The sequence below is a fragment of the Equus asinus genome, chromosome 7 (assembly GCF_041296235.1).
Source record: "Equus asinus isolate D_3611 breed Donkey chromosome 7, EquAss-T2T_v2, whole genome shotgun sequence".
NCBI classification, from domain to species: Eukaryota; Metazoa; Chordata; class Mammalia; order Perissodactyla; family Equidae; genus Equus; species Equus asinus.
This window is the reverse complement of record NC_091796.1, coordinates 88,550,577-88,577,595: the sequence shown is the minus strand read 5'-3', so window position 1 is coordinate 88,577,595 and position 27,019 is coordinate 88,550,577. Positions and strand designations below refer to the sequence as shown.

The following is a 27,019-nucleotide window of genomic DNA, read 5'->3' as shown; positions in this document are numbered from 1 at the left end:
TATTCAAGGGTCCCTAGATAGACAGCTGGAGGAATTTAGTGAAGTTATTTTTAGAGAATGACACATTCTTCTACAGAGCTTTTCCAGATTAAAACATACTGTTTCTTCATTCCATTTATCTTCTGCTTTTATATTCATTGCCTATAGTGATCATAATAAAAATTACCATTTACTGAACAAACTAATCTCCCCTAGGCATTGTTCTAGTTATCCTATATTCATTGTCTTATTCCATCCTCCGAATACAATGTATGCTAAAGTTATTATCTGATAGGACGTGAAATATGTAGACAGGAGCAGAAGCAGAAGCTGAGGAAAGCACTGCCAGGCTTCCCTCTGGTCATTCTGAATCGTGATTTTTTAACGATCACATCTCTTATTTGGTGTACCCATTGCTGCCTGGATGATCTCCTTTTGTAAATTTGGTTTGCAATGTAGTCACTCCTTTCAAATTACATGTTTTTTTTTTTTTTTTTCCAATTCATTATCTTGATTTATATTTTGCCTCTAAGCAGAGTTTTCAAATAGAGACATCACAGGGCTTTCAGAGATCTCTATGCAAATTTTAAAATTTGATATTTTTATTTTAATGTTAATCTAAAAGCTTATGCAGTTTTAAAAAATTTCATTTATTTGCTACTTTCCAAAGTAATGAGTTGGTTCCCCAGCATTCTCTAGTGGTGACCAATGTCTTTTTTCCTCCTTGAGTATCATTCACTCACAAATTTATGCATATATGAAGTGTTTTAATCTATTGTAGTTAATATTTCTATTGATACTCAAGTTATTTCATCTTTGGCTTGAAGGAGACTTCTCAACTGGGCGTCTAAGTTTAAAGCATGTCTTGACAATTTGGATAAGCTCCCGTATCAACAAGTATTGCCATTCAATTTCAGTGCCCAAGTTTTATGTATATTCATACTGGTACCTAGTAGTAATGCTTCAAGTGCTTTAGTCTAATATCAAATGAACCAGTGGTAAAAGAATAGACCTACTATGTGAATGATACATTTATATTGAGTTGAGGTGAAAACATGTCATAGCATGTTCTATGATGCTCATTTTGCGGTATTTCAGATAGGGGAAAGTGGGGGAAATGAAATCATCACTTGGTACGTGGTGAGGTAGTCATGCTAAACCCTTCGAGTCTACACCACTGGAGTCAGTATAGTACCACAGTCTCATGTGGAGCATTGATTTAGTTTTAGCAAAATGGCACCCTCCATCATAGTAAATTAGTGTTAAATTGAGTTTTATTAGTGTTGCTTTGTTTTTATTTAATTTCAAGTTTGATTCGCTTTTGCACCTAGCTAGGAGTTGTAATTTTAAAGAGTTTAAAACAACTTTTACAATTTTGAATCTTTTTATCTCTTGTTTTTGTACTTTAGGAGTGGTCAAATTGGTTTCATACATCATGATTAGAGATTTTGTGCAGTGTTTGTTGTACTGCTGCTACTTTAAGTGTAGATTTTAATGCTATTACATTTTTAGTTTTGTTTCTTAGATGGAGGACTTGTTTTTGCCACAATATTTCTAGGAGTAGTTAAAAAAAAAAACTTTATCTTACTCGTTTACCTTTTACATTTCACATTTTGGCCTTTACATATCAGCCTGTTTATCTGTTCAATGGCTTATGATGTTATCTTTTAGAGTTTTAAAATGAGGTTGCCAAATAGTTTGTCTAAATTTTTATCTTATTTCTGAAATGAGTAATTTTCCAACATCTGTTATTCCTCCCAGAATTTGGGGGTAATGTATCATTTCTCTTGTTCTGTAATATTTTTCCATATGTTCCATGGTGTTATTTGTTGTTGTTGTTGGCAGGGATAGTGTGTGTGTGTGTGTGTGTGTGTGTGTGTAAGTGTAAATTCATTTTATTTATCAGCTTTTAGTTAAAGCTCAGGATTTGTTTGCAAATAATCCCGCATAAAAAGGAGATTGGCAAGTTCTGCTTCTGGCATTGGTAGATAAGATTATTTTGGATTAACTCTCCTACTCACAACAACTCGAAAGGAGGAAAAAAAAGTAAAATATAATATTATGAGCCCATCAGAGAACTACCAAAGCAGTAGGGAATTTGTAGTCAAAATCTGGCAAAAATGGAAGTCCAGAAAGATGAGTCCTGCTTTTGGGACTCTTCCTTCCTCACGTCAGTGGCTGATTTCAGAAGAGGTGGCTCAGAAGCAGAGAGGCTAGCATCAGAGCCATCAACAGACTCAGGAAGCTAGAGACTAAAACTGGAGTTCACGAGCCCTCCAGCTTTCAGTTGAGACCCAAAGGGTGATGGCCTATGAAAAATGGTGAATTGAAAACAAGAGAAGTGATAAACTGAAAATAGAGCAGCCCTGATGGGGACAGAAGCCCAGCTTTGAATCATCTCAGTTCCTAACGGGATGAAGTTGGGTTGGGTTTCCTAGTGACTCTAGCCTAACTTCCTGGTAGAAGCAAACCCGGGTCCCTTCTGAAGGGAGAGGTCATCATGCAGAGCTTTAAATAATCTCTACAATTTTCCATATATAGTGTCTATCACATGATTCAAAAACTACTCAGTCGTAAGAAAATACAAAAAGTGACTGAAAACCAAGGGAAAAAACAGACAATAGAAACATGTGGGATTATAAAATAACCATGATTAACCTGTTCAAGAAATTTTGAGACAAGATGGAGAATTTTGACAAAGAATTGGAAACTAAAAAAGAACTAAATGAAAATTATAGAAACTGAAAAATATAATGAAAAGAAGTGAACAAATAAATAAATTTTATACAACCATCAGTGGATGGGTTAAAAAGCAGCTCGTGTACAGTTGAAGAGAAAATTAATGAATTGAAAGATAGGCCAGCATAAGATCTGCAAAAAGAAGAATGGAGGAATGAAAGGATGAACAACACAGAAAAGAGCATTGATGACGTATGGCATGAGCTAACATCTGCTGCCAGTCTTCCTCTTTTTGCTGAGTAAGGCTGGCCCTGAGCTAACATCTGACCCCATCTTCCTCTACTTTATATGTGGGATGCCTACCACAGCATGCCTCTGGATTTCCAGATGGAGAGAGAAGAGAGAATGGGGCAGAAACAATGTTTGAAGAGAGGATGCCTGAGAATTTACAACACATGAAAGATACCCAAGCTACAGATTCCATGATCTCTGTGGGTCAAATGGGATAACTACAAATAAAACTGCACATAGTCATATCATAGTAAAACTGTTGACAATCAAAATCAAAGAAAAAAATCTTGAAAATAGCCAGAGCTGAAAAGGGAAGATTACCTTCAAAAAGAAGCAATAATAAGAAATGACAGCTGATTTTCCTTCTAAAAGGATACTGACATCAGGCTTAGCTTGAAACATGTGAATAATAAAGATAAACACAGGAGAACTTAATAGGACTGGTTCTGTCAGTACCTTGTGTGGTCTAAAGTCATTTTATATTTCTAGTCTTTTTCTCATGTTACAGTTCGGATTTGAGCTTTTAAAAGATTTTTGTTTACCTGAAATTCAATTTTTTTTTTTTTTTTTTTTTTGGTGAGGAAGATTGGCCCTAGCTAACATCTGTACCAATTCTTCCTCTGTTTTGTATGTGGGATGCCACCACAGCATGGCTTGATGAGTGGTATGTAGATTTGTACCCGGGATCCAAACCTGCAAACCCTGGGCCGCTGAAGATGGAACACGTGAACTTAACCACCATGCCACTAGGCCAGCCCCTGGATTTGAGCTTTTTACCTTTAACATTATTTAATTTTATTCTGAACCTTTTTCACAGATTACTGATATACTATTTTGTGTTCATGTGTAAGACCTCTAGTCTACTTATATGTTAGATACAGTTTTATTTTACTTATGTATAAATTACTCTCAAGATAGTCCTTAGTTCTCCTGTCTCATCTGTATGTTTCCCTGGATTAGCAGGCTGGGTCCTCCAGCTGGTGAGCACTCAGGCAGGATGGTATCATATGTGTCCCAATTTAGGAAGCAGGGAACAGAGGGTGTAGAAATACTAGCTTTTTTTTTTAGAAATGAGAACAACAGTAGAGGTAGATTCCTGAAATTCTAACTCTACTTCTTTTAATCCGGACTGTTTTAACCCTTGTTTTCCAGAAGAAGTAAATCCAGACAACCAAAATGAAAAAGGATTTGCTCATTTGTGACTCTTACTCTATGTCTTCTGCTCTCCCTTCAGCCAAGGCTGCTTGCTTTCTGCACAGCCCCTTAAAGAAATCAACTTGTTCTCTCGATTAAATGATGTTTTATCTTTTATTTCATTTATTTTTTTTTGAGGAAGATCAGCCCTGAACTAACATCTGCCAATCCTCCTCTTTTTGCTGAGGAAGACTGGCCCTGAACTAACATCCATGCCCATCTTCCTCTACTTTATATCTGGGACGCCTACCACAGCATGGCTTGATGAGCGATGCCATGTCTGCACCCAGGATCTGAACTGGCGGACCCCAGGCTGCCAAAGTGGAACGTGTGCACTTAACCGCTGTGCCACTGGGCTGGACCTTGTTTTACCTTTTAATTCTGGCTGAATTTAGGAAACCCTATCTTCTCAATCAATTGTTCTGTTTTGGCATTCTCTTTAAAGAGTTATAGATGACTTGGTCTACGGATCCATGCCTTATTTTTATTAACATTATTTTTTATTCATCCTTGGATGAGATATCTAGATCTGGAGTTTCCCAGCAATTCAGGGGGTTTGGATTTTCCTCGGCGTCTCTCTTCGTTCCCTTGGGTTTTAGTTGACTCCTCTTTTGAGGTCTGTAGCTGTGTACAGCTCTGAATGCTATTCTCAGTATTTATCGTGTTTTTATTTCGTGTAGCTCTTTAGGTCTAAAAACATGTCTTCTTATATCCCCTGCTGGCTGACTCCCTAATAATCTGAAGAGGGCATTTGGACAGCTGTAATCCCTAGTACTAATAGTCTGACATCTGACCACATAGTTTTCTGAGATTTGAAGTCTTGAAGTCTTTGAATGAATGAAAGAGATGTTCTGATACAGAATTGGGCAGTGCACATTGTTTCAATAGCAGCAGTTCCTGTGAAAGCTGTTCAGTTTCCTGTTTGTTACAGATCTGGGGTTTCTGCTGGAATGTTTAGAAGGGAGGAAGGCTTTCTTCTCTCTTTTTCTAATGTGTTGGCGTTATGGTTCTAAGCGTGGGTGGCACAGCAATAAGACATTTCAATCTGGTTTTGTAAGCCCTTAGATAGTGGACGTCTCTTCCACAATATGGTAATGGAAAGATGGAATAGGTAGTGACAGTGCTATTTAAAACCAGATGTTAAAATTTGTTCTTAAAATATTTATGTTTACTATTTTTATATTTCCTAACATAACTTAGTTCAAAATTTTCTTGGGTATAAATTCTCTTTGGGAACCCAAATATTTCAGAAATAGCTTTTCAAGTCTCTGGTCTATTTGTATTTGGAAACTGTTTAAAGAGAATAAATCTCCCTTCATTATATTCTTTAGTTAAAAGAAAGCTTGGAGCAATCAATAGGCCAACTGCGGAGTCAACGTTTATTGAGAAACTCAGGAGGGAGAAGTATTTCTGTTACAAGTCTGAGTGCAAGTGACCTTGATGGTGGCACTGTGACAGGTAAACTTTTCAGAGGTTCTGAAAACCCTTTTTATTTTAAAAATATTCCGGAAGTACATATTAAATACATTTAATCTTTGGACAAATACAACCCATACATAAAGACATACAAATAAGGTGTTAGAAGATGCAGTCAAGGATTTTATAGTGAATATTTTCAAATATGTTCAACAAACTTTGTGATTCTGAGTCTGTTACTTTTGTTCTTTTCCAACTCCATAGACCACATAGACCTTTACCTGACAAAACTTGCATTTAATTGTTTGCCTTGCATCAAAACAAACACAAATAGAATTTACTGTGTGGTATACTTTCTGGATTGGAAGTCTTGTTTTAGTTTCATAGTTTTTCAAATGTCTGCTTATGAAATAGCCTATGACACTTGTTAAGAACAGGTGAATTTTATCCTTGGTGTGCAGCTAGATTTCAATGCTAGGTTATAGGTGATAACACTTAGTTTGCCTGTAATTAATCTTACTTATACTTTCCTTCAGCACTGAGGTTCATGTTTGAATGGAAAAGATTTAGAATAGAAAAGTCTGCAGTGAAGAGAGGTGATTAAATAGAATAATCATTAGTAGCTCGTGTTGTTAATATTGCTATTGATCGTCAGAATAATGACTAAAAATTGGACATGATCGACTATTCTTCTTTATGGTAGTTAGTTTTTATTGATTTTTAAACACTTCAGATTTTAGGTTAATTTGTTATTTGAAAAATTCTGTTTTATTGTTCAGTTATATTTTAGGGAGTCGTAAAAGTTACTTTTATTTAGCAATTTATTTTTATCTAAGAGAAAAATATTGCTTCTTTGAAAAGTATAGCAAATTAGGACTTTTGACGTGTTCTATTTCCAGGTTATTTCTGTTGTTTATTTTATCTGCTTTAAGAGCAAAATTAGTGTCAATTTTGTGGGATTTTATGGCCATAGCAAAATACTTGGGAAATATTCTGGGTTAAGGGTGCATGTATATATCCACGTCTGCTATGTGTTTACTGCGTAAAATTTTAAATTCTCACACAGTATTTTTCTCCTCTCTCTTTTCTTTCACTTGTAAAGAGAGCCACCGTTTTCCACCTACCTCACCTCTCAAGGACTATGGGGATCAACAGGGCATTAAACGAATTAGATCCAGAACTGGTGTCCGATTTGTTCAGGAGACTGATGATGTGGGCCAGGTACTTTGTTCCATTCCGTAATCTATATTCCTTACATTTTTATATAAATGACTAACACTTGAATTTAATGGCTATATTTTTACCAAGAGTTTGATCATTGGTAACTTTTTACTGATTTTTTTTTTTAAACCAAGTAAACTATTTTATTTTCAATGTACTAATTGTCCTTATACGTTTATTTTGAATTTGGTTATGGAGGATTCTATTTTGTAGAACATTTAAAAGTGAGTTTAGTTGTCTAGGTTTTGTTTTCTTTTTCGGGTAGCTCACTCTTCTGTAAGCTCTGCTAAGTCAGCTACATTTTATTTTGCTAAGTTTAGTGTGGACAAGTTAGTCCTTGTGTGGTTAATGTATTGATTTTTCTGTTTATGTTTTTCTGATTCTTGAATCATTGATGGAACCACTTTCTATTAAACAAGAAATTCCATACTTTTTCTATGTATTCACTAAAGATTTTTGAAGTATTAGTGTGATGGACATATTTTTTCTGCTTCTTTAAACTTCTCCACAAGAGCTGAAAAAACATTTTTTTCATTGCCTTGGATAGCTAAGTTGATAAGGGCTAGGGGATGTTGCTGACCTTGACATCTTTGTTTTGGTAGTTTTAGGACTGAGGGCTCAAAGTTTGTTAGGATACTCATTGTAGCTTTCACTTGTTAGGGCATAAGATAAAGAGATAACAGAACTAAGTGCATAAGAAGACAACTTGTAGAAATTTTTCCTTGACTGTGTTATTTTTTGGTAGGTGCAACTTGCTAACATGGATTGTATGATTAAACCTAGAACAGAGTACGGTAGCCTATCGTTACTCATTTAGTCTCTCATTCTATTTATTTGGCACCTGTGTCCTGGGACAGTGCTTGTGTTTGGAAACAGTAATAAGCAAAAACCTTGCCTTTTTGTGGAGCATAAGCTAGAGAGGGAGTTAGATATTAATCAAATAAGTATATAAATACACTCATAATTAAGAGCTAAGATGTGCACCTTAACAGAAAAAAGCATAGGGCTATGGGAGTGTGTGTAGTATAGGGGCCTGCCTAAGTCAGGGAAGGCTTCCTGAAGAAAGGCTGATTGAGTTGAGATCCGAAAGTGGAGTAAGAGACATTCAAGGTGGAACAAATACCTTGGCAGGAAGGAAGATGGCGCCTATGAGTAATTTAAAGAAGACCATGTGGCTAAAGAAGTCTGAAGTGCTGAGACCACGCACAGCCCTGTAAGGGGGTGATAATTATTTTGAAAAGATCACGCTGGCTCCAGTGTAGAAAATGGAGTCAATGTTGGCAAACCAGTTCAGATATTGCTGTGTTCTGGGTGTGAGATGATAGTCACTTGGATTAGGATAAATGGAGTTGGAGAGAAAGGGGGTAGATTTAAAAGCTATTTAGTGGATAAAATGACAGATCTTGAAGATCAGATGACCATTTGGGAGGGTGAGAATGAGTGAAAAGGAAGTGTCAAGGTGAGGCCTAGGATTTTGCTTTGCAACACTGGAAAAAGTCATGATGGCAAAATCTAAGTGAATGGTCTGTTGTTCATCCACTATATTACCTCCATTTCTTTCTTTTTAATTCTTCTTTCTTATTTTAAGCCCATTTTCTTAAGATGGCCTTTAGCCTCACATGACTGTGTACTTCTTTTTTCTTTGTTCTTTTGAGGAAGGTTAACCCTGAGCTAACATCTGCCACCAATCCTCCTCTTTTTCCTGAGGAAGATTGGCCCTGAGCTAACATCCATGCCCATCTTCCTCTACTTTGTATGTGGGATGCCTGCCACAGCATGGCTTGATAAGCAGTGTATAGGTCCACACCCGGGATCTGAACCGGCAAACCCTAGGCTGCCGAAGTGGAGCATGCAAACTTAACTGCTATGCCACCAGGCCAGCCCTGTGTGCACTTTCTTAATGCCTCAGTGCAACCTTATATGGTTTTGTTTCCCTGTCTGTCTCCCATGTTAAATTGAGATCCACTTGTTTCGTAGTACAGTGTTGGCACTGATTATTTGCTCAGTGTGCATTTGTTGAAATGAATCAATTTGTTGTTTCTGCAAAAGTCTATATAACAACATTTTTATTATAAATTTTAGTATACACATACATATATAGCATACAAATTTACAATTAAAAGTACAATAATATAAATGAAAATCCATGTAGCCACTGCCCAGGCCAAGCAACAGAGCTTATTATACCCTCAAAGACTCTTTTATGCTCCTTCTTTCCCTAAGGGCTATCAACTATCCTGACTTACATTCGTGATATTCTAGCTTTTTTTTAAAAAAATCATTTTTATTACTTACATCTTGTTTAGTGTTGCCTGCTTTTAAACTTTGGATAAATGGAATAATACTGTCTTCTTCTGTAAGTTGCTTTTTCATTTGATCTTATGTTTTTGACATCCAGCCTTGCTCACGTGTAGGGAGGTTTGATCATTTCATTTTCGCTGCTGTACAGCATCCACTGGTGGAATACATTGCAATTTATTTATCTCCATTCTATTCTTAATGGAGTTTTGGTTTGTTTTCAGTGTTCTCATTATGAACAGTGCTGCTCCAAACATTCTCGTCCGTGGTTCCTGGTGCATGTGGGCAAGAGTTTCTCTGCAGCTTGGGTTGCATGCTCTGGTGTGCGGTCTAGTTGAATAAAGTCCTATTGTAACACAGCCATGCTCTTTTGTTTATAACTACTTTTGTGCTATAATGGTAGGGTTGCGTATTTGTTACAGAGGCCATATAACCTGAAAGCCTGAAATATTTGCTGTTGTACCCTTCCCCGAAAAAGTTTGCTGACCCCTTTTCTAGGATATCTGTAAGGAATGGAATTACTGTGCTATAGAGGGTGTGATGGTTAATGTTATATATAGCTTTTAGAAATTGCCTTTCTTTGGAAAAAATATTTTATTTCTTTCGGAATAGACATTTATTTTATTCTGTCTTAGTAACATTATAAACTTTGAGCATTGTTGCAAAGAACAAGTTTTTATTCTGACCTTCAGTGAATCTTTGTGGAAGAATTCAACAGAATCCTAAATCGAGAACTATGTTTTGCCTTTTCTAGCTTCATGCTTTTCATCAGTCCCTCCGGGACCTCAGCAGTGAACAAGTTCGCCTTGGAGATGATTTCAACCGCGAGCTGGCCAGAAGAAGCCGGTAAAAGCAGAATATGGTTTTTGTTGGAAGCAGGAATTATTAGAATAATAAAATAGGTTCTGTAATTGACATGTTTACATGAATTTAAAAAATAGTGCTGTGTTTTCCTACCTGTGTTTTAAAATTTATTCATAGAACAGTTCAAAACCCTTTGAATTTAGAATGTATCATGACTCAATGTTAGAATTAATTTCATATTTTTAAAAACGTTTTAACTTATAATGGAATCTTGACATTATGGAGAGATACATTGGGAGACCTTAGCTAAAAGGTAGATTTGCAAATATATCGGAGAGGGAGAGACAGAGACCAACTGACTGACAATGGAGCTTTAAAAAAAAAGGCATGGGGGCCAGCCCGGTGGCACAGGGTTAAGTTCACACATTCTGCTCTGACGGCCCCAGGGTTCGCCAGTTCAGATCCCAGATGGGGACCTAGCACCACTTGTCAAGCTATACTGTGGTAGGCATCCCACATAAAATAGAGGAAGATGAGCACGGATGTTAGCTCAGGGCCAATCTTCCTCAGCAAAAAGAGGAGGATTGGTGGCAGATGTTAGCTCAGAGCTAATCTTCCTCAAAAAAAAAAAAAAGGCGTAATGTGAAATTCGTCAGTGGACACGAACCATTATAGAATCTGATATTTAGCTTTCGGTTGAAATCTTTGAAAGCCAGTGCTTTATTTCTGCCAAGTCTTTGCAGTTTTTTCAATTCTGGGTAGTCCCCAAGAAGTATCACTTTATTTAAAATTTCTTCACTGTTTCATTTTCATCAGCAGCAGTGACAGTTGACTTTCATTTGGAGGCCATATTTTTACAAGAAACAGATTTTTATTTCTTCTCCAGAGTCACGATCTATATACAGCAATGACTAGGGAACAACAAAGCTGAATTGAAATTCATTTACCAAGTTTACTTGCTAATTCCCACTTCAGCTAATGAAATCATTCCAGATACCGGTTTTGTTTTGCTATAGCAAAAAGAGTGCGAGTTATAAATGTTATATCTATGAATATCAACTGTAGTCTGCATAACTTATCTGCTTTTTTATGAGGAAGGCAGAAAATTTAATAATAAGAATTAAAGACCTTCCTATGTTAGTACTACTACTAGTTAGTATTATTGAACACTTATGCCAGTTAGACTTAGGTTTAATTATTGTAGCACCCTAATGAGGTAGTCATTTTTAGGATGTGGAGACAGGGGCACAGAGAGATGAAGTAACTCAGCTTGCTGGAGATCAAACAGGGTGCTGTGGAGGAGTCAGAATTCAAATCTAGGCAGTAAGGCCCCAGGGTGTCCGCTCTTTACTGCTTATAGTACGCTGTGGTTCAAGATCATTTTCACATATAGCTGATATGAATAAAGCATTTAAATTTCTGAATTTTGAGCTACCCCATTGAGCTATATTATTAACTGGTAAGGGTTAATTAATTTAGTACTTAGATATTTTGGACATCATAAAATCAGCAGACTGGCATCAGCATTCTAATATAGTGTTTTCTTGAAGTGGCTTTATTATGTAGCTTTTGCATATTTGGAGGAAGGGTACAAATTAAGCACTAAGAACATAGTTTCAGGAAATAGTTGTCCTGTAAGAAGATACAGGGGAAGTTGCAAGGATGATTTTCTTGATTAGCTGAAATGGTCATTTGGATGTGTGGTGATGGACTGGGAATCTTCTGATCCATGGGCCATACCATCTGGTAATAGTTTGTGTGACATAGAGGCATGTGTGAGGCAGAGAAACTTTATTTAACCCCAAATAGGAGTCAAATTTCTTGTGAAACTTGGTGGCTTAACTTTGTGAATGAGGAAAGTTTTAGTATCCAATTCTGCTTTACTTGTACCACAAATTCTTAATTCATGTTTATAAAAATACTGGGTAGGAAGTTGCTAGGTTTAACATTCTAGTGATTCAGAAAGGTTGGTATTCTCATTAATTACTAATTTTTTATTAACATTTATTGCAAAAGATACATTGAATAATAAAAGTATACTGGAAAGCAAGCTTTTAGAAAGGATTAAATAAAATTAAATTTAGAACTCACCTGCTTTGGATGCTATGTGGACAACTGATTGGAGGAGAGTGAGTTAGAAGACTGTTGCATTAGCAGGTGAGAGATGATGGCTTGACCAGGATTAGGGCAAGGGAGAGGAAGACAGGAATGTGTTTCAAGATTTTCTTCTTGGAGATTGAAGAGATAGGATTTGGTAATAGATTGGTTATGGGGGGTAAGAGAGAATAAACCAAGGATGACTCCCAGATTTTTAAGTTTGAGTAACTATGTAGATGGTAATTCCACTTCCACCACTATGAAGACTGGTAGGGAGTTGAGCTATAGAAATTAAGAGTGTGGCCTTGGGTATGTTAGATTTGAGATGTCTGTGAAACATGCAAAGGTAAAATGTGCAGCTAGATATTTACTCTAGAGCTCAAATTATATTTCATAGAGTTATAAATTTAAGAGTGGTCAGCTTATAGAAATGATATTTGGAACCATGGAAATTGATGCTATCTAGAGAGAAACTGTAGGGAGAACATGAAAGACAGGGCTGAAAGCCAAGGAGTTCCAATATTTAGAAGTCTTATATACAAAGAGGAGCTGGCCTGAGAAGAACAGCTAGTGAGATATGGGAACTCCAGTAGCACATGGAACCACAAAGGCCAATAAAGAAGTACAAGTAAAGACACTTTCAGAGATTTAGAGACTTAGAAAATATACCTTTTAAGGAACTTCTTTCTGAGATAATTACCTAAATACATATAAGTAAAATAAGATGATAACCAAGAAAGAGGAAGTGATATAGGTTATAAGAAATAGTAAAACTGACCCAGAAATTCAGTGAAACTGATAACCAAAATCATAGCCATATAGCAGGCCCAGGAAGTATTCACTCTAAATTAGATGAGGAAGTAAGCATCCTTTGAAAAGAATGTAGTCAACAAGAATGGAGTAGGTTCTTAACAGATGATTCTGTAAGAAGTGGGAGAAGAATATCAATGATGTCATAATTAAGGCCCATATAAGGCCAAAAGATAATGAGAAACTCTAAGAAAAAAAAACACAAGAAAGTTAATGATCCAAATATGAAGCTGACTAAAATGTGAGCATGATAGAAGGTAAGCAAAAAGCATCAATTTTCTATGACGGAATAATTTATAAAAGGTATAAATGTATTATGTAAGTTATGTAGGTAACCAATAGAAGAAGTAAAAATAGTAATAAGTTTATGCAAAATTGAACAGAAGTATCAGTGTGCTAAATATTCAAAACAGAGAGTCAGTTGAGAATGTATAGAGTTGAAAATGATGGAGATAACCAGCAAAAGAATTAAGAATGGAAATGGTTGAGCATGGTTGCTGGTTGGGGAGTGGAACCAGAGGAAAGGAAGTGTGATAGAGGAAGGGCTTTGCTTTTGTCTATAAGTTTTTCTGTGCTGTTTGATTATTTATCATGTATGTTATTAATATGATGGGAAAAAGGGTAGTGGGAAATAAGTTAGTGAGGATGGAATTTGTACAGCGTACTCTGATGTACTTTGATTATGAATTGCTGGAGAGGGTGTGAGATAAGAGTTTTGTCCTCCCTCTCGTCTTTTCTTCTTAATTTAAAACGGGGGATATTGCAGCCTCTTTGTTTACTGAAGGTGGTGTTCCACTATAGCATTGGTTCTCAAAGTGTAACCCCCAGATCAGCGCATCAGCATCACCTAGGAATTTGTAGAAATGCAGTCTTGGGCTCCATCGCAGATCTACTGATTCAGCAGTCTGTCTTTAACAACTCCTCCACGTGGTTCATAGGTTTGCTAACGTTTAAGAACCACTGCAGTAGAGTATTATGTAATAACATATTATTGTGTTTTAGATTTCACTAATTATGTGAAATTTCTTAGATAGCCAACTTAAAATGTTTTTCTTTGTTTGCCTAGGTCGGATGCTGAAACAAAAAGGGCTTTGGAAGAATTGACTGAAAAACTAAATGAAGCCCAAAAACAAGAAGTGGTGAGAACTCTTTGTTTATAAAAAGTTTTATTTCATATGCAGATGGTAGAGAGAGTGGCTGGGCTGGTCGTAATCACAGTGAAGTTCAGGAGATTTTTAACTTTTTGGGTGGTATATGCCATTTTGTCTAAAAATAGAAGCTTCATGAATTTTAGGCATTTAAGTTTGAAATATTTGCCGTGGTAGTATATTAGAGATAGAATTTTTATTTGTTTTAATTTTTAGTTTTATTATGAATATTTGAAAGATAATTTAAATTTTATTGACTCAGTGATTCTATGGCTTTTGTTAAATGAGATTTGAGAAATATAGAATTTTTTGGTAGTGACTTGGTAGCATTTGCCATTAAGTATTTTCAGGTCATCTCACTTAAGTGTAATCACAATTGCTATAAAGACCTCCTTGCTGTTTTCATTCGACTTGGTTGCCAATTGAAAATATCCCTAATTCTTGAGTTTCATTATCTCAAACTCAGATTGTTGACTTTCATTATTCAGTGATTTCTTTTTATCAAATCACTATCCTTGGTGGAATTATGGTAAAAAATGAAGTACATATAGTGTTCATTTCTTTGCATCATCAGATTTTTTTTTCAGGAGAAAAGTATCAGTAGAAGTTGTCACAAAACTGTTGCAAAGTTTTCAATCTCAGGAGCAATGTGTATTGTATTCATTCATTTCCCACGATACCTTTTGCTTTTTCTAGACAAGGAATGGTAGCAGAATTTTTTTCTTAACATGTCTTATTCAAACTGAAGTTTTCCTAATAAAAGCAGGTAACTTTTCTCCAGTTGTTGTTTACAATTCCTTACATAGATATGTTAAGTTTATTTTGGAGTTTGAATTTGTGGGCCGTATACACTAAGAAATGGGTATACTCTATTTTCAAAGAGATCGACTTAGTTACTGCTCTTTTTGTGGTGAAATTTACCCATTTCAAAAATATGAATCAGCACCTGGGCACATGAAAGCACCTCCTTCATGTGTTTTTGGTGGTGATTTCTTTGTGAAGTGCCCCAGAGAGGTGAAGATAAAGTGCCTGTCTTCTGTTGAAGTAGACGAAATCTTTGCAGATAGTGCATCATGATGTAGCATCTCATGTATAATCGGGATATGAGGTACTTCTTTTTTATAAATAAAGTCCTAGAATTTTCCAGGCATACCAAGCGCACCTTCAGTTTAAACTGTACCAGTCTAAAATGTCTAAAATATTGTATACTTCAAAAAAACACTCTTTTCTGAGAATAACAGATTGGTGCCTTTCTTAGTTAATTGCAATAGTTCGCACAGCAAGAAATCTGTGCTGTTGTCTGATTTACATACTATCTAAACAGGAGTTGAACGCACACTTTTAAGAATGTAGTGCCAAGGTCCCGTATAACTTAGTAAATGATCCTCTGACTCTTCTCATCTTCTCATCTAAATGATCTTGCTCTGTCTCAAGTGACAAGGGAAGCTGCTAAAACTATGTCTTCTTTTTTTTTCTTATTTTTAATTTAAAAAATTTGGAAGTATAACATACATACAGAAAAGTACATATATTAGTATACAGCTGGATGAATTATTACAAGGTGAACACACCCATGTAACCACCACCGGGATCTAGAAATAGAACATTACCAGTGCCCAAGAAGTCTCCTAATTCCCCTTCCAGTCACTAATTTTCCCTTCCTTTTTAAAGATATCCACTATTTTGACTTTTAAATCTATAGATTAATTTTGCCTGTTTTGAACTTTTTATATGAATGGAATCACATAGGGCGTTTTTTTGAGTGTTGTTGTAATTGTGATATTTCTGGGTGTTGTGTTATGTATTTGCAGTTTGTTCATTTTTATTGCTCTTTACTATTCCATTGCATCGATATACTGCAATATATTTTAACATTTTATGATGGATATTTGAATTCTTTTAAATTTTGATCTATTATGAATAACGCTGCTGTGATTAATTTTATTTATCATTTCAGTGCACATGTGCATGCATTTCTGTTGGTATATAACGTGGAGTGCAATTGCTAGATGCCTTCAAATTTGGTAGATACTGATAAACAGGTTTCCAAAGTGGTTGCAGTAATTTACACTCCCACTAGCAGGGTATGAGAAATCGTGTTGCTTTTCATCCTTTCCAACTGTTAGTATTATCAGTCTTTCAATAGTAGCCATTATATTAGGTCTTTATGGTATCTCACCATAGTTTTAGTTTGTGTTGTCATGATTAAGATGAGCATCTTTTCGTATGTTTGTTGGCTGTTGGCTGTTTTCTTTTCTGAAATACCAGTATACTGCTTTTGAATTTAATTTAATTTTTTAATTTGAGGACGATTAGCCCTGAGCTAATATCCACTGCCAATCCTGCTCTTTTTGCTGAGGAAGATTGGCCCTGAGCTAACATCTGTGCCCATCTTCCTCTATTTTATATGTGAGACGCCCACCACAGCATGGCTTGATAAGTGGTGCATAGGTCTGCGCCCAGGATCTGAACTGGTGAACCCTGGGCTGCTGAAGCGGAGTGATTGACCTTAATCACTATGCCACCAGGCCAACCTCCCCAGTTTGCTGCTTTTGCCCATGTTTTTATTGGGTTGCTTGTCTTTTTGTTATTGATTTGCGGGGGGGTCTTTATATATTTTGTATATGGGCACTTTGTCAGTATTATGTATTACAGATATTGTCTCCCATACTACAGCTGTTTCTTTTCTTTTTTAAAACTCTCCTAATGGGATCTTCTGTTAAAATTTAGTCCAATTCAGATTTCCATATTTTCTTTTGTGATTGGTGCTTTTTTGACCTATTTAAGAAATTGTTCCCTATCTTAAGATCATGAAAATGTTCTCTTATGTAATCTTCTAGAAGCTTATAGGTTTTGCTTTCACACTAAGATCTAATATCTGCTTGCAATCAGTGTTTGTTTATGGTGTGCAGTAGGGGATCATACATTTTATATGGATATCCCATTGATTCAGTTTCATTTATTGAAATGACCACCCCTTCTGCACCACTTTTCAGTCCTCTCTTGGTTGTAAATCAAATGTTCATCTGTGCAGGCATCTGTTTCAGGACTCTCTGTTTGATGCTCTGGTTTATTTGTCTATCCCAGTGCTCATATTATACTGTCTTGATTACCGTTGCTTTATGCTAAGTTGTCATATGGTAGAGTAAGTCCTTTCACTTTGTTCTGCAAGCTTGTCTTGTGTATTCTTCACTTTTTGCATTTCCATATAAATTTTAGAATCAACACGTGAAATTATTTGAAAACCTGCTGGGATCTTGGTTGGATAGCATTGTTTCTATAGGTCAACTTGGAGAGAATTGAACTCTTTACGATATTGAGTTTTCCAGTTCATGAACACAGCCGATCCTTCCAATAATGTTGATGGTTTTTTATCCAGAGGTCTTATATCTTATACATCTTTTATAAGATTTATTCCTTGAATTTGATATTTTTATGCCAGTTTATAGAGTATCATTTAACATTTTAAAAAAATATAAATTTTTGTCTTTCATTTGAAGGATTTACCTTGTTACATTTAGTGTAAATATTGATTTAGATTGTATAAATCTACCATCTTACATTTGCTTTCTATTGGTTTCCTCTATATTATGTTTCCTTTTGAAAATTTTTCTTGTGTCATTTGGATTTATTAGTTTTCATTTTTCTATTTTCCATATTTATTAGCTTGGTAATTATACCTTATTTTGCTATTCTTTTCATGGTTAATGTAGGGATTAAAGCATGCATCCTTGATTTATCAAATCTAATATAAATTAGCTCTTCAGTCTCTTCCTAGAAAATGCAAAGATCTGAGAATACCCTGACTCCGTTAACCTCACTCTCCACTTTTATATTATTATCCTTTATTTTAATTCTATGTTTAATTGAGCCACACAAGACGTTTCTATTATTATTATTTTATACGGTAATTGTTCGTTTAGATTAACCCTTATGTTTACTCTTCTTTGTTATTCATCCCTTTCTGTGATCTTCATTCCCTTCTGCATCTCTGAGGTTCCACATTTGCCTTAAGGACGTATTTTAAAATTTCCTCGAGTAAGTCTGCATATACTTGAAAGAATCCCTTTTAGAATTTCAGTTAGAGTGGGTCCTTTGATGACAGATTTTCTCTGTGTTTGTCTGAAAATGGCTTCATTTCACTTTCTTCATTGAAAGAGATTTTTACTGAATATAACATTCTAGTTAGGCCATTTTTTTCCCGTTCTGTACTTTGAAGATAGCATTTCATCATTTTCTGGGTTGCATTATTTTTATTGAGAAGTCAGCTGTTAGTCTTATTGATGCTTTTTTTGATGGTAATATATATATTTCTCTAATTGCTTTTGAGTTTTTCCTCTTAGTCTTTGGTTTTCTATAGTTTTACTATGTTGAGCTTAATTGTTTTGTTCTTTAATTTGTTGTTTGATGTTTATAGTGCCATTATTTCTTCAAAGATTACTTTTGCATCATTCTCTGCCTCTTCATTTTTGACTTCAAGTTTCATGTAATGTTAAATCTTTCACTCTATCACCTTTGTCTCTTGTGTTCATTTTCGTAATTTTCTTCTTTTTTTTTGCTGAGGAAGATTAGCCCTGAGCTAACATCTGTGCCAGTCTTCCTCTGCTTTATATGTGGGTTGCTACCCCAGTATGGCTGACGAGTGGTGTAGGTCTGCACCCAGGATCTGAATCCGTGAACCTGAGCTACAGAAGTTGAGTGCGTTGAACTTAACCACTATGCCACAGGGCTGACCCCCTCATTTTTGTAATTTTTTGTTCTTTGTTTCTCCATTCTTTATTCTGAATTTTTTTTTCTGATCTTTTATTTAGTTTACTTATTCTTTCTTCCACTAAATCAAATCTATTAAACCCATCTACTGATTTTCTTCAGTTATTACATGTTTCACTTCTAGATTTTTTATTTAATTGTTTTTAACTTAGTAGTTCTTTGCCAAAATCCTCAACCTGTGTATCTGTCTCATAGCTACATTATCTAGATCTTCTACAGGTCTGTTTCTATTTCTGTTATCTCTTATTTTTCTTGGATTTTGATCACATTGTTTTTGCCTACTGCTTAGTTTTGATTATCTAGTTATTCTTGTTTGATGACAGAAAATATATTTCATTCTCTGCAAAGAAAACTTGTATAGATAATTCAATAATTGTTATGTATGAGAGAACATATTTGCTTTTTATTATAGATTAGAGGCTCTAGCAACCATGGAGTACCTTATTTGTTGTTGAGATATTTCCTTGTTTAACTTCACTGCCAGGTTTCAACTATTTCAACTTCACCTTACTGCTAGTGTATAACCCTTTAGGATTCTAGTCCAAAGGCTGGGGGGCGGGGGGGTGGGGGGTAGAGGAATTTTAACCAGGGACTCCTCTCCTTGGAAAGGCTCTCTACTCCAGTTTTTCCTCTTTAACCCCACACATCTGTTAAAACCTCTATTCAGCTTCTCAGTGTCTCAGCTGCCTTTTCTGAAACGGGCTGGTATTTCACAGAGAAAGTCGCCCTAAAAGATGGACTGACCTCTCTGGATTTCTTTCCTTTCTTGCATCTTGACCTCATATGTCTTTACTTCTTTTTAATTTTCTAATACCTTAAAACATTTTTATTTAAAACATTATTTCTAACTTTTAAATTATTTTCAGTGGAAAGGTTGTTCTGAATTATCTAGTCTGTCATTTTTGGAAGTGAAAACCCCTCAATCTTTGTGTATATTTCAGATTCCCTTACTATCTTTGCTATTTCTAATGCACAAGATTTTACTGATTTTCAGCTGTTGTCTGAGGCTGCTTTTACTTGTTACGTAGGTATACAACTTGTGAGCATGCTTGTAACAATGGCTTTGATCCAAACTTGAATATCCTCAGTATTCTGCTGAGATCTTTGTAGATCTGAGTAAGCCCTGGGCATATTCAGCTGTACTGTCCTGCTGTTTTTTCACATTGTTAAATAGTTGGGATGGCTTGAGTTTAGAGTTTGAAAATACTAATTTGCACAGTGCACATTACCTTTCTTAAGTTTCACTGTTCACCATGTTGTAAGAGAACTCATAATGAACAGAGTTACCATTTCATTTTCTTTCTTTCATACGGCAAATAAAACTAGCAAGTACTGTCTACGTAGTCTACAGAGTATTAATGTGGGTCTAAAGTATACCACTGAGCTAAAAGTTAACAGCTGAATTCAAACAAAGCCTGAGTTCTTTTGTATCATCATTACCATGCATCAAGCATTACTCCATGGATGAAGCTACGGTCGCACAACTGAATGTTGCACCTTAGTAGTGCTCAGCTCATTGATGTAATTGGGTGTATGCAATTTGCTAGTTTACCAAACTGTCCAGTGTGCCCAGTTCATCAGGATACATCCTTTACATTGTCTAAACCTGGACAATTGTACACACATAATTGTACACTCGGTTGAATTATTCATCTGCCAGTCCCTCACATCAAGTTATGATGTTACAGCTTGTTTTGTGCTTTCTGTAATTTCCTTTCAGAGTAAGGTTGTCTCATAACTATGTATAGAGGACATCTCAAACCTCTTGTGGGTGTATGTAGTCTTGATTAAGAAACAATTGTTTAATACAGAAACTTTAATATTGTTGAATTTTAGAAGGTCTTCTGAAGGCCACGTGATGTTTGCTTCCAATTTGTACAAGGCTTAATATAGATTTTGTGGCTTACTTATTCCAACTGAAGTCAACATTTACATTTTATAACTGTTTGACATATTGTGTTGTATTTGTGAATTCATGATAGCATGCTGTCAGAGAAGATGCAGTTTTATTATTTGAGCATTAAACTTCTCAGAGGCTGCAGCTGTTTCCCCCCACTCCAGATTTAAGTTTAAAATAAAATTACCAAAGTGATGTACGTTTACTGTGGAAAATTTAAGTATTGTGCAAATATATAAAGGAAAATGAACAACTGCCCCTGTCTCCTACCAATTTCATTTTCTATTGTTAACCACTGTTAATCACATTTATTGCTCATTATTCTGAGGCTACAGTTGGTTATCATGCATTTCCTCAGTAACCAAAATATATCTTAAAAGCTTATAGAATAATTTTTCTTTGAGAGGCAAAAAGTATTGGTTCATATCATACAAGTTCAAATCTGATTTTTTAATCCTTTGTGAATCATAAATTTTTGTTTGTTTTTTTCAAATTGCTCATTGGAAGGGAATAGTTATTATTTATAGCATGATGTGATGGCAAATATTTTCTGTTAACACTTAATATCATAATAATCAATATTGTATGGGCCTCATACCATGGGAAATTTCAGTTCATTAGTTGCGTAGATTTTACCCAGTTGAGTGTGATATGAGTGCATATTACGTTTGATTGTTTATGGAGTACAAAGTCAATTTTGTCTTAGTTTTCTATAGGAGGGTCACTTTAAATTAAAAATGTAAACATGGATCCAACTGTTTCTGAAAGAGTCGGTCATTAATTGAACTCTATGAATTCTTTCAACACTGCATTTAGGATAACATGGTTATTGCATAGATTACAACAGCAGGATATATAACAAATATTTACTGAAATGAATTTTAAACCAGCAAATATTGTTAAAGACCTGAAGAATCAACATACTGAAAAGCCAGAATATAATGCCATAAAGAGAATGCTTTTGCTTTTGTTTCCCCTCCTTTCATTAAATGCTTTCATTAAGTACCTTTAAAAGCTATTCTGACTTTCATTCTTGTTATTTTGCTATTTTTATAACTAGATATAGAGATTCAGGACTTTTTGAAATCTTAGTCATTAAGTTTAATTGATTAATATAGTCTCTGATAATGAAGTTTTTAGTGTTAGGTGACATTGTTGATATTTTTCCCTTAGATCTCAGAAATAGATAATAAAAGCGAGGAGGCAATAATAAATGCAGGCTTTAACATAATTCTTATTATTGGGCATTATCATTCGAAAGTTATAAATATATGCTGTGTCATTAGGTACAGAGTCCTTGCCCTTCTATTTGGAACTATTTTTACTTGCTTTTCCTTTGCTCTTCCCTGTCTCAGGAAATGGCATCACAATCCATCTGGTGGTGACCTAGGATTCACCCTAGGTCTTTTTCTTATACCACACTACTTCCAATCTGTTATAAAATTTTGTCCTTTTTATTTCTGAAATCTTGCTCAATTCCATCTACTTCTGTCTTAATACTTCTGTCCAAGCCACCATTGCTTATACAGTCATGTATCACATAACAACATTTTGGTCAACAATGACGTTGTGTACGACAGTGATCCCATAAGGTGTGTAGTAGGCTATACCATCCAGGTTTGTGTAAGTACACTCTACGATGTTTGCACAATGATGAAATCACCTAATGACACATTTCTCAGAACATATCCCCATTGTTAAGCAATGTATGACTATATTGAGTTCACTGCAGTGGTCTCTCTCCTCCTCAACTTGCCTCTACCTGTGCTCCTGACAGTAGTCAAGTGATTTTCAAAAATTGTCATTGCAGTGAATTATTTTCCTGCTTTTTAAAACTCTACCTGAGCTTTTTCTGTTCTGAATTTCTTACTATAGCCTATAGTGCCTATATCATCTGACTTTCTCTATGAATCTTGAATTTGCCAAAGTCATTCCTACATTGCAGGCTTTGCACTCGCTTCTCTTTTCTTTCTCTAAATTTTTTTGTGGTTGGCTCCCTCTTGTCATTCAGGTCTCCAGTGAAATGTCACCACCTTGAGAGAGGTCTCTCACCTGCTCTCCCTTTTTTATTATATAATTTATAGCAGTTAACATACTAAATACACTATTCTGTATATTACCTTTTTTCACAATATATTTTTGAGATTTGAGGTTGTTCCATATTAGCATCTAATGAGCTAATTCCTTTCTTTTATTATTTAAAGCATTCCTTTGAATGATTGTCCCATAATTTATTTAACCAGTCTCATATTGATGGACACTTAGGTTGTTTCAGTTTTTCGCTTTCATACACGGTACTGCAATTAATGATCTTGTACATGTTCCATTTTTCACATGGGAAAGTAAGTTGGTAGAATAAATTTCCAGAAGTGGATTTACAGGAGTAAAGTCTATGTGCATTTGTAATTTGTTACATATTGCTCAATTTTATGACTAGTATTTTGAATGTTGTCTTTTAATGCTTTTAACTGACAATTAGCATTTATCTTACCCTTTTCCGAAAAGAATGAAAGTGACTTACCTTAAGATTACAATTTGTGTTGAAGTGATGTTAATTCTAACTGGCCCCTAATATTGAGTTCCTTCTCCCCTATAGTATCAGATCCCCACACTCCTCCCCTCGTTACTCCCCTCCCCACCCCCATCAGTTTTATCCAGGCACATGGTTACTCAGATAGAGATGCCATTTCTCAGTTTTCCTGTGCAGCTAAGGTATGCCCATGTGACAAAGCATGAGTAAAAGTGACACATGCAACTTCTGAGTTGTCTCCTTGAAAACAAATCTACTTGTCTGGGACTTTCTCTCTCTCTCCCTCATGTTTTTGAAATGAAGATGTAGCACTGACCCAGCTTAAACTATGCAAGTGAGGATAACAAGCTAAGGGACAGTGGAGCAACAGATGGTAGGAACCTGAATCTCTGAATGACCTTAGGGAACAGAGTGGCCTGCCAGCTTGTCCTGCTTTCTTCTGGACTGACAGAAATAAACTTTTATTTTATTTAAGCTGCTGTATATTTGATCTTTTCGAAAGAGCCTATACTGTACCCTAACTGATACAGAAATGTGACATAGAAATAGATGATAAGGAATATACAAAGAACAGACTAGAATTACCCAAATGTATGTTTTAGGTCCTTGGTAGTTGCTGACTTAGTTGGAATTGCGTGACTCAGGGTTAGCAGTAGAAAAAGGAGAGTATTTGGAGCACATTGATCTGTCTGGATGGTTGGGTCCATAAAGATCCTTTGGTGGTCTTATAGGATGATTGTAATTTTACCACTCTTGGACCTCTAAATACTTTCTGTGTTTATTCATGTTAATTTGTGTATATGTTTTATTTTTCTGAATACAGACTTAGCTATAATGTCTGTTTGTTTTATTACTTATAGTTTTCTTCAGACTTGACTAAAGCAGAGCAAGGATATTATGATTTTCCCATGTTCTGATGGTTGAATAAGCAGTAGTTGTTCTTGCTTAGCATTTTGCAATTCACTCAGTGCTTCTCTCTCTCGGTAAAGGTGAGTTTCAGCCATAAATAACCAAAAACCCCAAATAACAGTGGCTTAAAAAAGGCAAAAGTTAATTCTCTTTTGTGGAAAAGTCTTAAGTGAGGAGTTCAGCGTTCCATGTGGTGCTCTGCATGCTGGTATACAGTGTGTAAGGGATTCTGGCTCACTCTTTCATGCTCTCTTTGCTTTTCTGCTGTCATTGCCTCAAGTTCATGGTCTAAGATGTCAGCATCTGTGTACTGTGCAGCAAGATGGAGGAAGGGATGAGTATGAGACCCAAAGGTGCCTATGTGCTATCTCTTATGGAATAGTTTCTTGAAGTTGTCACTTGACACTTACGCCTGTATCCCATTTTGCCAAAATTTAAGTCACGTGACCAGCTGGCAACTGAGGAGGTGAGAAAATATATTGTTTATATTTGACAGCCACTGGTCTAGTTAAAAATTCCTTTACCATGGAAGAAATGGGGGTAGGGGAATGGATATTAGAAAGCAACTGTTAGTTTCTGCGACATCCTCTGTATTTTTTGTCCCCCTACTTCTGTACTTTTTGATCTACACTACTCTCTATGGCAAGCAGGGCAAGTTATTATCTCCATTTTATGGATGATGAGAATGATTTTTTGAGAGATTAAATTACTTGAACAGCTCAAATAGTGTGTGCTTCATTTGGAAGCCTAATCACGAGGCCAGTGTGTGGCGCAGCAAGGAGCAGAGGTGGTCATCTATCACTGGATTATAGAGAAGCCTAATACAGGGAAAACTGTAATATTTTGAAATGAACAAAATTCTATGGAATGGATAGAAATTTTGTGAATGGGGTGGATAATATTTTTTTCCTTCATCAGACTCTTATTTCCTGGGTGAGAATTTATTTGAAAACAGGTTTAAAAAACTACGTTAGTTGTCTATGGCTGCATAACAAATCTCCCTAAACTTACTAGGTTAAAACATTTACTGTCTGACAGTTTCTGTGGGTTAGAAATGGAGGTGTGGCTTAGCTTGGTCCTTTGGCTCTTGGTCTCTCACAGGCTGCAGTTATCTCAAGGCTTGTTGAGAATGGTTCTGCTTCCTAGCTCATTCAGTTCCTTGTAGTTTATTGTATTGAAGCATCAGTTCATCATGACCTATTGGTCAGAGCTCTCTTTTGTTTCCTTGACATGTGGCCTCTCCATAGGGCATCTCACAACATGGCAGCTTGCTTCATCAAAGCAAGCAAGCGAGAAGTCAAGAGAGAGTGCCAGCAAGAGAGAACATGCTAGCAAGATGAAAGTCAAAATTTTTTGTGACCTAATCATGGAAGTGACATCTCATCACTTTTGTTGTATTCTGTTCATTAGAAGCAAGTCGCTAGGGCCAGCCCACAGTCAAAGAGAGGAAATTACACCAGTGGGTTAATACCAGGAAGCAGGGACTATTGAAACCATGTCAGAAGCTACCCAACCCAAACATTACTTCAAAACTGAGAAAGAGTCCTCCAAACATAGGAACTCTGTATCATCACTTGTACTAGCCATGGTGGCAAAGTAGATAAGGTCTAAATAATTTTGGATTTTGATTTCAGTATTTGGTTGCTTGAACTGCTTTAATTTTCATAGGGTGCTATTAAGCACAACCTTCTTCCCTGAAACTTAGAAGTCATTCAACTCATTGAATTTAATTAGGGAAATTCTAACTACTTATTCAGTGTCAGTTTTCAATAGGTAGAAGCTATTTGAAGGCAGGGTCTGAGGAAATAGCACGTGTATTGCCATTTCCCTAACCTGTACCTGGGGCGATAATGGGAACACATTAGTGTTTGTGCCTGCTTTTTGAATGAATGCATGAAAATGGACCTGGGGATTACGAGATACTGCTGGAAATGGAGACTTTTATTGGGCTCATTTTCCTCATTAATTAATAGTGTGATCCCTGATTAATAACTTACTTCATCTCCTCAGTTTTCTTTTTAGAATAAAAGATTTGGATGAAAAGTCCAAAATTCTTCCAAGTCCATGTTTTGCTTTTTATAAGTGATTCGTATATTTTGATTCAATAATTCTACATAAAGATTGTGTCTTGAGTTTACAAAAGTCATCTTATACAGGAGTGTTTGTAACAGCATATACTAGTAAAAATAAATAATTGTTATCCCATTGTCAATAGGGAATTATTTTAATCAATTATGAAGACCTATGCCTTTGTTATGAATGAGGATGTAGATTTATTTGTTGTCATAGACAGTTGTCCGTGATATGTGAACTACAAAAATTTATAAAACACTATGCCAGTAGTACTCAATTTTTGTTTAAAAAATAAGTGAAATAGGGGCTGGTCCCGTGGCCGAGTGGTTAAGTTCGCGCGCTCCGCTGCAGGCGGCCCAGTGTTTCGTTGGTTCGAATCCTGGGCATGAACATGGCACTGCTCATCAAACCACACTGAGGCAGCGTCCCACATGCCACAACTGGAAGGACCCACAACAAAGAATATACAACTATGTACCGGGGGGCTTTGGGGAGAAAAAGGAAAAAAAAAAAATCTTAAAAAAAAATAAGTGAAATGGACATATATTTGACTAGTTATGTACATATGCATAGAAAAATTTCTGGAAATGTACAACAAAATACTTAACAGTGTTTTACTCTTGACAGATGGTATTAGATTATTATTATTATTTTTTTTACTTTTTATCATTCTGTATTATTTGTTTCCTTATTTTTAATCATGGTAAAATATATATAACAAAATTTACCTCCTAACCATTTTTAAGTGTTCAGTTCAGTAGCGTTATGTACATTCACATTGTTGTGCAACCAAATTCAGAACTCTTTTCACTTGCATCTTGTATGGCTTCCATCTTTTGGCTGTTGTGAATAATGCTGCTGTGAATGTGGGTATACAAACGTCTCTTTGAGACCCTGTTGTCA

General features: G+C 35.7%; 1 protein-coding gene across 4 annotated transcripts in view; it reads left to right on the top strand.

Annotated features, from left to right (window-relative positions):
* Window positions 1-27,019, top strand: part of CEP128 (centrosomal protein 128) — a 382,281-nt gene that overhangs the window by 25,820 nt on the left and 329,442 nt on the right. For 3 of the 4 annotated variants that reach the window (XM_014846721.3, XM_070514144.1, XM_070514143.1), the window contains exons 5-8: window positions 5,475-5,601; window positions 6,662-6,780; window positions 9,833-9,924; window positions 13,856-13,928. In XM_014846721.3, the coding sequence (XP_014702207.3) occupies window positions 5,475-5,601; window positions 6,662-6,780; window positions 9,833-9,924; window positions 13,856-13,928 (411 nt within the window). The remainder of the gene's footprint in view (window positions 1-5,474; window positions 5,602-6,661; window positions 6,781-9,832; window positions 9,925-13,855; window positions 13,929-27,019) is intronic. The other variant, XM_070514145.1, reaches the window with a different exon arrangement.